Below are 14095 nucleotides of genomic sequence, written 5' to 3'. Positions count from 1 at the left end.
AAATACAGCCTGAACAAACAGGAGAAAGAGAGAGAGACTGTTTACATGTATGTAAACGTACATGTTGGCGTGTTCACGAGCGTGTCCAGACTAGTGACAATGTAAGAGTGACCCACCAACGGAGACATCGACACTCCCATCTTCTACACCTGTCCCAGCCAACGCCCGTGTGAAAGGTGTGGTAGAACCTGGAGGAAATCCTGCACTCCACTCTGAGAGGCCTCGGTCGAGAGTCACACTCATTTAAACAACCAAGGTTAAGCTAAAGTTTGATCACCGTGTATGTTCCAGAAAAAAAAACAAAAAAACAAGCTTGTATGGAGTCTATTCATAGAAGACCTCCGAGAAAACGGTCTCACTGTACATGTCTCAACCTGCTGGTGACACTTATGTTCGATCCGACGGTAATGTGTCGTAAAAAAGTCACGTACATAAAGGAAACATGTATACAGTCGTCTTTTTCTGTGAATAAATGTGTCGAAAGCTTCACATCAGATCACATATATAGAACAACCCGCCCCATAACAAAAAAAAACAAAAAACATAACAAACACAACTCAGTGCCAGCCAGACAAGCTACAAGCTAAGAAGTTGCCTGGCACGTCTGTTCTCGGGGGGGGGGGGGGGGGCTCCGGTGAGACCCCGGGCCTCCGTTTGTAGTGAAGATGAATGCTGGAAGAGGATCTGAATGACACCCAGCGTGTAGCGGCGGCGTCAGCCATCACTTCCCATCTGGGCCAGCCGCGGCGGTTTGAGCGACAGGCGAGATGTGGGGCGCCGCTCGCTTGCTGGGGATCTCTGATAAGAACAAAGGCGGTGACAATCGGCGACGGGGAAAACACATTACATCCTGTCGGATACACGCTGCGGATAAGTCACCGGCAGATGCTTCCTTCAGGTTTTGGGTGTGCTACTTGAAGGGCATGTGGGGGGGGTAAGGGGGGGGAGGGGCCCTCTGGGTAAATTCGACCTGTCTTTATCGGGATTATTAATAGTTCGGAATCGTCCTCCGCGAGAATTCCTCAGGATTAGTGAGTGGCATTTTTAAGTGGAGTCGTTTGACTTGCCCGCGGAGGTTCTTCCACTTCACTCCCCGCTTGCAGTTCATGTTTGGGGGAGTCTGTGCTTCGGCGCGATCCGTCAGAAAAGCGGAATGTCGGAGTGCTTGGAGTCGCGGCAGTCCGTCGGAGGGTAGGAGGGTGAAGGAGACGGACACACGGCGGAGATGGCCCTACACTGAATCAATGTAATCACAGCTCTCATCAGACAGCCTTTCAGTCTGGAGGGAGCTCGGACAGATAGAGCGAGAGAGAGAGAGAGAGAGAGAGAGAGAGGGGCTGAGGAACAGACAGAACGCCGCTTGCATTCAGATGTCCCCACCGTCATGTCCTCCACCGTCCTTCCACCGACTCCCCCCCCCACTTAGTGGAAGATACTCCCGGGCATCGCGGGGCCCCCGCTCTTATCGCGCGCCGCCAAAGCAGCTCCACCTGGACCCCGAGGGCCGAACGCGTCGATGGGCCGAGTCGTCCTTCACTGTCGCCCTGCCGCCGCTCGAGGAGCAGACTCTGACAGGACGCCGGTGTTTTTTTTTTTTTTTGGGGGGGGGGTGCGAGACGTCAGAGTAGAAGCAGATAAAGGAAAAAACAGTCGGCTTCAAGCTTATTTCCCAGCTGCTGTTTTCACATTTCATGTGTCCAGATGTGATAAAAAGAAAAAAAAAAAAAAAAGAAAAAGCTGGTCTGCAGATCATTACGCAGCAGTGAGTCACTGTAAACACTGTCACGATGAAAGGGCCTGTTTACACGACAACGTTTCGTGTGACAACGCCAAATCCCGCAGCAGCGGACGCACTGGCAATTATGCAGTTAGTATGCCGGGCCTCGGGGGGGCGCCGTTGCTTCTTTTTGTGTCGAAACCACACAGATGTGTGCAGAGAACAATACGCTATGAACCTGAGCAAAATTCAGAGAACCCGACATTCTTAAGGAGCAATCAGGAGTGAGTCTTAACTATTAAACTACTGAGATAGACGATAAAGCTAGAATTACGGACCGCGAGTCAAACCACTACGGGGGCCGCCATGTTTATTTACCGACACTTGAAGGAATGAGGTTATCAGATAAAATATCTACAGAAGCCTTTGTAGTTCAATTCTCTCTGCTTTTCCCAAATAAAAATTGGATGGACCTAAATACAGCCGTATAAGCGCTTAGTTGCATTATATATATTGACCTGAATGTCACATGATAAACCGAGGAATCCGGAAAAAGTCGACAACAAACTGATAACCAACGGGGATTCGAACCGGCAACCTTTCATTCGCTGCCATCAAAGCCGGACGGCGTGCGAACGCGGGAGCACGCAGCAAGCTGTGGGACGGCTCGGCGCCGGAACAGCCTTGGAATCCCACAACCCGGCGCTCCAGCTCTGCCTCTGTCATGTCCGCCGGACGCTTCCCAGGAGGGGAATTGATCAAGTCTTCAATGGAGGGAAAATCAAATTGGCTATTACGGAAACAGGCGAGTCAGAGCCATTGAAGGGATGAAATGAGGCATGAATGGAGCGAGAGGAAGAAGGAAGGAGGCAGGATGGATGGATGTGTGTGTGGGGGGGGGGCTTTTGTTCAAAGAGGTGCGTCTGCACAGGAGAGAGGAGATGGGTAATAAGAGACTTGGAGAATTGTTACTGTGGCAGGCAATTCATTTCCAGTTCCAGGGAGCGACAGAAGGGAAGAGGTGAGAAGTGGTGAATAGAGGGTGGGGGGGGGGGGGGGGGGGGGGGGGGGGGGGTGCAGACGCCAGGGGGAAGGTGGCGAGATGATCTGCAGGCATGCATTGTGGTATTGTAGATCAGGTATTGTGTTATAACAAGCCATCTGTCAGCCGACGAGATCAGAGGCGGCTGTTGTTCCGCCGTCACTCCGCCCGCTGGAGGCGCCTGGATGTCACATAAATAAGCGCGCTGGAAGTCGACCTGCTCCTTCTGAAGGCGGCTTTTACAGGTGGAGAACACACACACTTTCTTCAAAATACACACCGACATGCAAGCTTCGGTTCTGTTTGGTACGGTATATTCTTTATTAGCTTAGCATCTGGACATTGTAGAGTAATACAAAGCAGCGTTATGTCTTTAATTATGGTCTAATCTTAAATGCTAATGAAGCAAAACACCAAAAATTATGTGAAAAATGTGGAGATCCTCTGCAGTCGAGCAACCGTGAAGGGAAAGGGATCGTTTCTGCGTTGTTGTTTCAGCAATGATATCCGTTTACACAAAAATGGTGGATTTGTCATCAGACAGCAACTAATAAATAGTTTGCTAATCAATTAATCTGTTGATTTTTTGCTCCGAGCAGTTTTTTTTTCCCATTTTAGTTCTTTTTTTTCACTTTTTCTTTCTTCACTTTTCCACCAAAGCAATTTTAGTCACATTAATTTGAAAATTTTCCCGAAAAATATACATTTTTTGTGAGTAATTTGAACAATTTTTCTTAATCCTCATTATTCTTTTAATCTATTTTTTTTAATAGAATTCCAGCTATCCTGGATGTTTTACCTGATTTAACAAGTTTTTAGCCTTGGAGATTCGACCGTTTCAGTATGAAATGCAAATTAAATACAATTGAAAGTAAAAATCTTTATTTGCATTACATGTTGCTACAGATGAGACTTTTTTTTTTTTTTTTTTTCCTAAAGCTCCGGGCTTTTCCATCCCTTTGTTTTACTCACCTCACCAGCACTTTTGCGCCGAGCCCTCGCTGGCGTCTCTATAGAATCCAGTGTGACCCGCCACTCACCTCGTCTCCTTTCCTTTGCTTTTTTTCTTCACACCGAGAGGCGGAAGAGGAGGGCAGAGGGAAGCGACGGTCCACTGTGGGCAGCACTTGATCTCTGTGGCTGGAGACGATATTTACAGCTCCTGCTGCCGGCAAAACACGTCGGACGTAACTTCGGGGACCGCGGGAGCAAATCGCCACTCGTATAACGGCGGGAACGTATTTCATACCTGCTGGATCGGGCCTCTCTGTCCAACCCTCCGCCTCTGAGGCTGGAGCGGAGCGTCACATAAACAGCCATGCAGTTCCGAGTTCTTTTTATTTATTTATTTATTTATTTAGCAGCGCTGCAAAACTTTATGATCGCCATTAGCCTCGGGGAGAGAGAGCGAGGCGAGGGTGAAGGAAGGTTAAATGAAACGGGGATAAAACAACACAGTTGCAAATGTATACGCACAAGTGCATTATGTTTTTGAGACACTGTCAAATGTTTGCTTTTTTTTTATTTATTTTTTTTGCACTTCACATGTAATGGACTTTCCTCGCCTCTGCTCCCTCCCCCCCGTAGGGCTGAGCAGCACCGAGTACCAGCAGCCGGGGAAGGCCTCGTGTGTGAGCGTCAACTGGACGCTGGGCGACGCCCAGCTGGAGGTGGTCAACACGGCGACGGGGCGGCGGCGCGACTCGGGGACGCCCTCGCGTCTCTGCAAGCACGCCCTGTTCACCCGCTGGAACCGGCTGTACCGCAAGGTGAGGACTGAACGTCCCAACTCCGTAAATCTGGCGGCTTGATCCCCGTCAGGTCAGTTCTATTAATCAAAAATGTCCTCGGGCTTCCAACTTTCTTTTAGTTTTGAGGCGTCAAACTGTCAAAAGGCTCGATTGGACGCGAGTGTTTCGAGTGAAATCACATTTACCACATTCCACATTTACGCAGGAACAGCGGAAAGGCTGAAAATTGTGTCGTTTTCATGCCGGGCCACTAGAGGGTGCTGTCGGTTGTTTTTGTAATGAAGCCGCAAACACTGTAAACAATAACAATGGAACACAGACATTGGTACGGCCAGACTATGAAGTTGGATTGTCATTGCGGTGACTGTCAAAATAAAAGTACCACCCTCCAGGAGAATATGAACTGGGAGTCACGACACGACGGAGGCCGCCATTGTTGTTATTGTCCATCTACTGAGCACGTGCAATGGCACAGTTTCAGAAAAGGCGGGGTCGGGGCGTTTTGAAAAGTTCGAGCACCGTTGTCATGGAACCTTGAAAACATTGTTGCGTAAACAAGGCTTAAATAGAAGACATTGTCTCTTTAAACTGCCTTCTTCTTAAATGCGCAAATATTTATCATGACCTTGCATTTTTCCGTGAATGGAGGAAATGACCATATAAGGAATTTCGACATCTAAACCAAAGCATCCAGTCTTCACAATGTATATAAAATGTCTTGTCTTACAACATATTAACTTGCATAATTCTATACTTCCTGTGTTGTGCATGTCGTTACCTCGATTACTAGAAGTATTTTACGTCCACATACGTTCTGCCTCTCCTGACGGAGGATTCTGCAGACGACTGTTGCATTTTCCACTCGTTTACAGACAAACTGACAACATGAGCTCATTATACAAGATTTGCAGTTGAGTTTTTTTTTTGTTTTTTTTTTTAAGTCACCACTTCACTGCAGGAGACCTCCACAAACAAAGTTGAGATAATTAAAGTTGATGGCCATAACGCGGAGTATCACAGGGTGTAATTATGCGGGTGATCCCAGTGCGTCTGTTGAGGAGGAAACGTGAAATGAAAGGAAACGGCAGAGAATACCGACAGAAACCTGTGACTCATCGCCCTTCCGCGAGCTTCCTTCTTCGCTTCCACGCGCTCACGCCAATGATTCAACCAAGAAAACCAAACGAAACCCTGCGACTGTCAGTGTCATTAATTGCATTGTTCTCCCACTTGTTCCGACATGTGGAAATGTCCGCCGTGGATGAAGTCCTACTAATTAAAAGTTAAAGTTAATTAAAAAAGAAGACCTTCCCCGTTGTATCTCTTACTTGCTGCAAAAAAAAAACATGATGTTGTCCTGTTTAATTAATATAAGGCCATGGAATAATCACATTTAATTTAGATAAATGGTTCACTTATTTGTACCCCTGCGGAAAATAAAATTAAAAATCAATAAATGAACTGTCGAGGACTGTCCACTCTTTATTCACGTCTGAACGGATCATCATCAAAAGTTGTCCTTATTCAAAAAATTATGGTTTTTCGAGTATTAAACATATTTATAAATAGTCTGAAACCAGTAACAGCAACAAAAAAAAAGGTCACAAACTGAACATTAAAAGAAATATATTATTACCAAATCGCTTGGAAATTTGTGCTCTGATGAGAAAGAAAGAATCTGAAGAAAAAAATATAGATTTTTCCTTGAAAATTCTGCTCCGATGACGAAGAGTCCAGTTCTATTTAAAGAGTGTGCACATCGGTACAGTATTAGAAATGCGCAAACACAGCCTTTAAATAAAAAAACAATATAAACACACAGTTGAGAAAAAGCTTCCTCAGGGGTCTAAACCCACATTACAAGCCATTGCTCATCAACGGTATTTGAACCTACCGTTGCTGCGGTAACTTAAAGTCCTAGTGAAATGAGAATTCGACCTCCAAAACACTCTGGCTGTCGCTTCTAGGGACATTTTTCTGCTAACTGGTCCAAGGGTAAAATGTTAAAACACGGCAATCTGTGAGAAAATAGCCAATAAACAGCGTTATTTTCGCTGCTGGGCGGAGCTTCTGATAATAATAGAGTGACATCACGAGTTGTGCACACGCCCAAGTTGTGTTTACATTATGGAGGATCAGAGTTTTGACGACAAAGAGGCTGAATTTAACGATATTTCATCATCATTGGGCATTTCAAACCCAGTGATTGATGAAGAAGACACAGAAGGGTCGTTCTGCCATCGGTGACCCCGTCTGGAACATGTTTGAGGAAGCAGAAGTCCTCCATTCGTCCTCGTCTCCTCGCCTCAGCAGCCGCCAGTTTTCACCTTTGAGGCTTTGAGCCTCCTGACTTTTGGCAGAACGACCGGCTTCCTGGATCATGTCGAAGCGCTTTTCCGACTGCGCAGAATCACAGAAGATGAGTCCAGGTCGTCTACTAGCCACCCGAGCTAGCGGCTCCCGCTACCCGTTAGCTGCCTGAGCTAGCCGCCTGAGCTAGCGGCTCCGGCCGCCCGTGCTCCTTTTCTCCTCTCTCGGTCTCTTCCAGGCTCAATCTTTCGTCAAGGCTCATAAAACGCCGACTATAACTTCAAAACACTGTTAAAACTTGGATATTTAAGAGGGAAACAAGCCAATATAAAACACAACAGATCGAGATCTGCACAACTCTTGACGTCACGCTCACTAAGAAGGATTCCCCCGACTTCCTCGGCTGGAGATTCAAAATTCAAATAACTTTGTTATGCGACAACAGTGGTGGGGCAGAGTCGGAGGAACCTTAGAAGTAGTCGCCCAACTATCGTTTTTTTGCAAGTAGTGTTTTACATTTCACTAGGCCTTTAAGACGTCCAGATCCAAAGGATCTTGATGTACGAAGGTACATCAAGGGGGCAATTGAGGGTCACTGACTGGCAAACCATCACGCAACCCCCCTCCATTAATCTTTTTATCACTCTTCCCAACTCAGGGTAGCGTCATTCTGTTCCGCCAGTATATAAGATCATGAATATCAAACTTAATCTTTCTAACCGGGTGTCCATGAAGAGCACTGGAAACGAGGAGAGTGTCCCATCCAGTGGCCGAGAAAACGCCGCGTCAGCAAACATTATATCTCCCCGACACTGAATCAGCGGGTCGGACCGTCAAGGACTCTGATCGCCTGTCCTTCAAATGCTCTGGCTCGTAAAAGGTCTCCGTCAGGGGTGTGGTGTAAAATATCTTCTCGTGTTCAGGTACCTCTCGTTAACAAAAAAAAAAAAAAATGGCCGCTCGTCAGGCGATCTCGCCTCAACGAGCGGCGAGACGTCTGCCGTCGTCTCGCCGTACCCCCCCGGGGAGGGGGGGGGGGGGGGGGTGGGGGGGGGAGCGTGGCGGCAACGATCTTCTCTCCTTTGACGCACTTTGACTTCCGTTCGGAAAAAAAGCCAAAAAAAACTTTACGTAACAGACGCCGGCTGCACGGGCAAACGGCGGGGGGCCGTTAAAACATAATGACTATGAAACCATAATTATTTGGAGGGGCGCTCGAGGAGCCCCCCCCCTCCCCCCCCTCCCCCCCCCGCCCTAAGTGCTCCCGGCGAGCCGTACAGACGGGCCACGCAAGAGCAGTCGCACTAATCTCCAGAAGAAACTTTTGCTCTCTCTCTCTCTCTCTCTCTCTCTCTCTCTCCTCCTCTTCGCTCGCTCTCTTGTCTCTCCTCCGATCTTCATTGTTTCCCCCTCTCGACAATAGGAAGGCACAAAAAGCACAGAGAATGTTCAATTGCTTGTGAAATTTAAATGGGGAGATTACACAGCTGTTGAAGCCCCCCCCCCCCCCCCTCTCCTCCACCCCTCCCTCCACCCTCCTCCTCCCAACCCCACCCAAAATGCATTTGTGCCGGCTCATTCGTTTTTGTTTTGCTCGCTCCTCTTCTTCTTCTTCTTCTTCCTCTCTTGCCCCCTTTCTTGCCCCGACTTTACCTCCCCTTCTTTAATCTCACTAACCGACACTCTCTCTCTCTCTCTCTCTCTCTTGTTTTTCTCTCTCGCCCCGCCCAGTTGGGGATCCACGTGTGCGACTCGGCCGACCGCCAGATCATGTACTGCGAGGCCAAGATGGCGGCGCGTCCGTACCAGACGGCCAAGCAGCAGTGGTTCAAGTCCCTGCAGGAGACGGGCCTCGGCACCTGGGTCAAGAAACCGCCGGAGCAGGAACAGTTCCTGCTGTCGGTCTGAGGAGTGTGTGTGTGTGTGTGTGTGTGTGTGTGTGTAACCTTTATTTTTTTATAAAAACACTCCAATAGTCACACCCTCATACCTTTTGCAGGGTAACGCCATCACCCCATCCACCACCCGTGTGTATGTGTGTGTGTGTGTGTAATGTTTCATTCCAGACCATCCAGTTCGTCCACTCAGGCTCTGTTTTCAAGTGAAAAAGTAAAAGTTTTCATCGTCGCCACTGAAAATGCGACTTTTTTGGGGAAAATGGCTCCCAGGGCGGCACTTTTTTGAAAACGCTCCGACTCCGTGGTCACCGAAACGTCGCGCGCTCGGGAGACGGACAATGTTTTGTCTCCAGAGCGTCGTGACTCTCCAGTCCAGATTCTCCTCGGTGCTTTTATTTTGACGGTCTGAGTTCTCCCACGTTTGTAGCATGCTGTAGTCCGAGTGCGGCTTCATTACGAAAACGATCAACAGGCCCTAGTTTATGACGACATGATTCCTCGGCGTTCCTGCGGTTTCCGTGGAAACGGGGGGGGGGGGCGTCGTCTTCAAAATGTTGCGCAACTTTTCTGGAACGAAAAAAACGCTTTCCCACTTGAAAACGTCGTCGCTGTTAACAGGGCCTCGGGTCGGAGAAAGAGACTTGGAAAGGCGGACGACGCAGGTTTAAGCAAACACCCTCCCAAACACCCCCACCCCCACCCCCACCCCCACCCCCGCCCCCGCCCCCGCCCCCGCCTCCGTTCTGTGCCTGTCAAGGAAGGGTGGGGTAACCTTGAGCAGAATGAAAGGCAGCCGCTATCTTGTCATCAGCTATTTCCGGGCCCCAAGGCTCCCGCTGAGGAGCCGAGCCACGGGGGAGAGCGAGGGAGGAGGAGGAGGAGGGGGGTGAGAGAGAGAAAGAGAGAGAGAGAGAGAGAAAGAGAGAGAGAGAGAGGTCCACGTCCAATTACCGGCCCTGTCAGGGTGACGGCTGATAGAGAAAGTGGGAATGAAGAGGGAAAAGAGAGAGACAGCCTCTCTCTCTCTCTCACTCTCTCTCTTGCTCTCTCTCCCTCCATCCATCCATCCATCCTCCTTCTCTTTAACTCACCCCTCTTTTCACTCTCCGTCACCCCCTTCCTCCCACACGTTGCCTTTCAACCGCGGCAGAGTAACACGACACGACGACGGGTTAATACACCCTTCCTTTTTTTCTTTTCTTTTTTCTTTTCTCCCCCCCCCCCATCCTTACGTCAGCGGCTGGAGAGAAGGCGAGGTACATAAACGCAGCCATTACCGTCCATGTGGAGGTGATGATGGAAGGAGAGGGAGTGGTTCATCTCTCTCTCTCTCTCGCTCTCGCTCTCCCTCTCCCTCTCTCTGTCTCTTGACCTGAATGACCTCAGCGATTACCTCGCCGTCCCGCTCCCAATAACACGTTTCCGTCATTCCTCATTAGCGAGGGCCTCGCCGACCCCAATCGACTCCCGTCGTGGTCGTCGTGCGACTCGCGGCCCGTCTCCACTTTCTGTCCGCCGCCTTCCCGCCGCCGCCGCCATGTCACTCTGTACCTCACACGCCGTTCTCACGTCCGCCTGGCGACCACGGACTCCCCGTGCGTTTTTTTCTCCATGCAGATCAGTGTTTGTGCTCATTGTTGTCATGACTGTTGTTGTTGTTGTGTCACTGCTGTGCTCTCTCCAGGCAGCCGCTCAGCAGGAACGTGGGAGTAGTGACAGTGACATCTAGTGGTTCCCGCTGGGACTGCAAGTGGCGCTGCACTTCAAGCGGCTTGTCACTCATCAGTTCATGTTTTGGTTTTGTGTTTTTTCCAGGAAGTGACGCAACCGGTGGAGTGACACAAAATTCTGAGCATTTCGTTTCTGAGCAGATTCAACTGTCTGATCGGGAACTGGAAGTGTAATCTGATTACAGGCTACAAATGTGTGTTTTTTTTATAGTGATCATATGAATGGCTGCCTCTAAATCAACAAAAAGTATGAATGAATGTTTAAGTATTTGGAAATAGAGAAATTCAAACCTCAGGTGTTGTTAGAAAATATATATATTCAAAGAGCGACATATAATATTTTACCCCCCAAAAAACCCAACAAAAATATTTATGCCATAAAAAAGTGTTAAGAATGACCTCATGGCTTCAATTACTCAACTTATTTCTCAAAAGAAATCTCAAAATATGATAAAATGATCTCTGGATGTCTTCAAAAAGCGTTTTTCTTCAGAATATTTGACTTAAAAGGATAAAGAACCGAGAAAACATGATCAAATACCTATATTTGTCTCATAAAGGGTTAAATCATATTGACATGAATCTTGACAGTTTCTTAACCTGGAACCTTGCCAACGTGCGAAAAATGTGAAATGTCTATGCCAAAAAATAAATAATTGAATTAAAAAAAAAAAAAAGAAAAGTGTTTTTATTTGCCCCTACGCCTCATGCAACCAGTCAGCTACTCTATTACACCTCCAGAAAACTCACCAGTCCTCCCATTCCGGATTTATAGCGGGGGTTTTAGAGCTCCAGGGTTAAAAAACCTGTAGCTTTGATTTATATCCAAGTGGCAGGTTCTCAGCTATTAATTTCACCTCCACAATGCAGAACGCATGTGTTGTTATGATTAGGCTGCCTGGCACTCTCTGTTCCCCACTGTGACCGTGTTTACATCCCCTCATCAAGATTAATAGCACTCGCGCTGCTTCGAGGTAACTCTTAAATGTAATTCCAGATTCATTAAAAGGAGGTTGCCTACGCGCGCCGCGCAGGTTCGGTCCTTCGTTCGTTCATACAGATGTGCAGTCGTCGCCTATCAGAGGGTTTTGAAACGTCTTCACTTCAAACTGGCCTCAGATATTTGACGACGAAGGTTTTTACAGTTCAAAAGGAAAGGTTTCTACACATAACTCATGTTTTTATTACCTTTTTTTGTCCCAATTGACTCCAGAGTTGACATTAGTAAAGAACAGGATATAAACAGAATAGAAGATGGATAAACAGACAAAAGGAAACCACAATAATGCTCTTGACACGATGAAAGTCTATCTAAACCAGGGGTGTCAAACTCATTTTAGTTGAGGGGCCACATCAACCTAACCTGACCTCTGGAGAGCCGAACAAGTCAAACGTAACATATTAAACTGCAGATATGGACAAATGTCTTTTGATCCTTTTGTAACTGCAAGAATTCACTGGTATATTCTGAAATACACATATTCAAGTTACAACACACACAAAAACCCTCAGTCACCTGTATCTGGAAATCATATTTTTATTCAGGGTTAAATCAATTTGTCATCATCTGGAAATATTTTTTGAGTGTCTAAAGTATCACTTCACATAAATTGGACACCTTTATTGTGAAAGGTGCTGCGTTATGTGACCTCCACAGATGCATTAATTAATTCTGACCAAGGTTGGTTTTGAATGTCATTTTTGCCAATCGAGTGTTTTTAGATCAGCCTCTGTCAGTTTTCAGATTTATACTTTAAAAAAAAAAAAAATCACATGGCGGGCCGGATTAGATCCTCTGGCAGGCCGCTTCTGGCCCCCGGGCCGCATGTTTGACACCCCTGGTCTAAATCAAACAATTACTACACAAAATGACTCAAATCTCAAGATGAAGGCAATTTTATAGAAACCTGCTGAAACATACAGTGAAATGTCCACAAAAAAAACAAAAAAAATCCTCAAATCTGCTTGAAATGCTCAGGTTTTGTGTATCGGTACCGAAGCGATCATAGCAGGTTTTCTCCATCGGTTTTGTTGACGCCAGTATCAGCACCGATCATCGCCATGTTTTTAAAACGCCATTAGCGTCACACAGATTTCACACCTTTATTTTGGGAAATAATAAAATATAAGGCATGTCTGAATGGCAATATTGTATCAAAAAAAAAGTGTACATATGTACAAAACAAAAAAAACAACAAAAAAAACCCAACAAACCACGTGTATAAAAGATGTTGAAGATGTGACCGAGATCCTCAAATGTCTAATTATGATGTAAATTAAAGTATATTAAGACTTGCTGCTAAGATCTGTAAATTGCACTTCAGTAACAAATAAAAAAAAAAAAAAAAGTGAATGTTTGTACTGTATATGTGAATAAAAAAAACACAAAATCTTGTAATTTTATTTGGCCTTGATCGTCTTTTTTTCCATTCATCACAAGTCGTCGTCGCCATTCCGAGTGATCTTATGACGACGCCCCCACCTCCACCTCCACCCATCCACCTCCACCCAGGTGGATGCAGGCAATTTCTTAAAGAGGCCTCCTCTGCTGCTTCCCGGGGGAAATCCAGGGAGAAATGGTTTTCTTCTGTGAGGCTCGCCGGCAGGTGTCCGACACACCAGCCGCCGAATTAGCCAGAGGGGAGAACCGAGCCATGGAAGGAGAAGAAGAAGAGGAGGAGGAGGAGGAGGACGGGGAAGGATACAGGGTGTGGGGTCTGCCCCCCCCCTCGAGGCCACAGAGTTGGCTGCGTGTTCCACAATAAACATCATAATTGACAATTTGCTGCGGCGGCCGGTCACGGCCAAGCGACTCCAATCTAATGGCCGAGGACGAAGAGAGGGAGGGAGGGAAGGAGGGAGGGGGAAAAAAGAAGGAAAAAAAAAAAAAGTCCTCAGGTCTATTTTGGAGTCGGAGCTTCCTGAGAACTGGAGTACGACAGTGTGTGAGGTCACACCACCTCCACGCCGCCGCACGCCATGTGGGATGTGTGAGGGATTTACTGCCGTCTGATTGGCTTCTGGGCCGGTTCTTATGATTTGGACATTTTTATTATTGTTGGGATGACTAATAAAAAAATCATGTCAACTATATCGTTGACTTAACTGATAGTCAAGGGACAGAACTGTTAAATTGCATATTCAGTAAGAGAACATACTTCGGTTTGTGAAGCAAGCATGAAATTTGGCACAAATACTCTTTGAAGTCCACTTTTTGTGAAAAAAGGCATTAGCCACGCAAAATTCCAAGATGGAGACCATTTTTCAAGATGGCCACCATGTGCGCCGTGAATTCATTTGGTCAGTTGTTGGCAACTTTGGTAACTTGGGTAGCTTCAGCACAGTTGTTAAGACATTGAGATTTATAGATTTCATGGCAGCCATCTTGGACGCCATCTTTGCTTTGATCATTTGATTAGGTACTCTAGCCCAGAAAACCTTTCTTTTAGATTCTTTAGTCCATAAAACCTAAAATATAAACTTTCATTCAAATACTTGGCTTTTGAATTGAACTTTTCAATCAAGATGGCTAACGCCTTTTTAACAAAAAGTGGACCTCAAAGAGTATTTGTGCCAAATTTCATGCTTGCATCACAAACCGAAGTATTCTGGGGTGTTTTGCAGTTATCTGCTGCACGATGGAGGCC

The 14095-nt window shown here is 46.8% G+C and overlaps 1 protein-coding gene across 1 annotated transcript in view; it reads left to right on the top strand.

Annotated features, from left to right (window-relative positions):
- adarb2 (adenosine deaminase RNA specific B2 (inactive)) overlaps nucleotides 1-8728 on the top strand; it is a gene marked incomplete at both ends in the record, with an annotated part of 177330 nt that extends 168602 nt beyond the window's left edge. The window contains 2 exons of the mRNA XM_080515009.1: nucleotides 4347-4528; nucleotides 8552-8728. Coding sequence (XP_080371135.1) covers nucleotides 4347-4528; nucleotides 8552-8728 — 359 coding nt within the window. The remainder of the gene's footprint in view (nucleotides 1-4346; nucleotides 4529-8551) is intronic.
- Between the last annotated feature and the right edge of the window lie 5367 nt (nucleotides 8729-14095).

Source organism: Blennius ocellaris (genome assembly GCF_963422515.1).
Source record: "Blennius ocellaris genome assembly, chromosome: 19".
Lineage (NCBI taxonomy): Eukaryota > Metazoa > Chordata > Actinopteri > Blenniiformes > Blenniidae > Blennius > Blennius ocellaris.
This window is presented reverse-complemented; position numbering and strand designations above follow the sequence as displayed.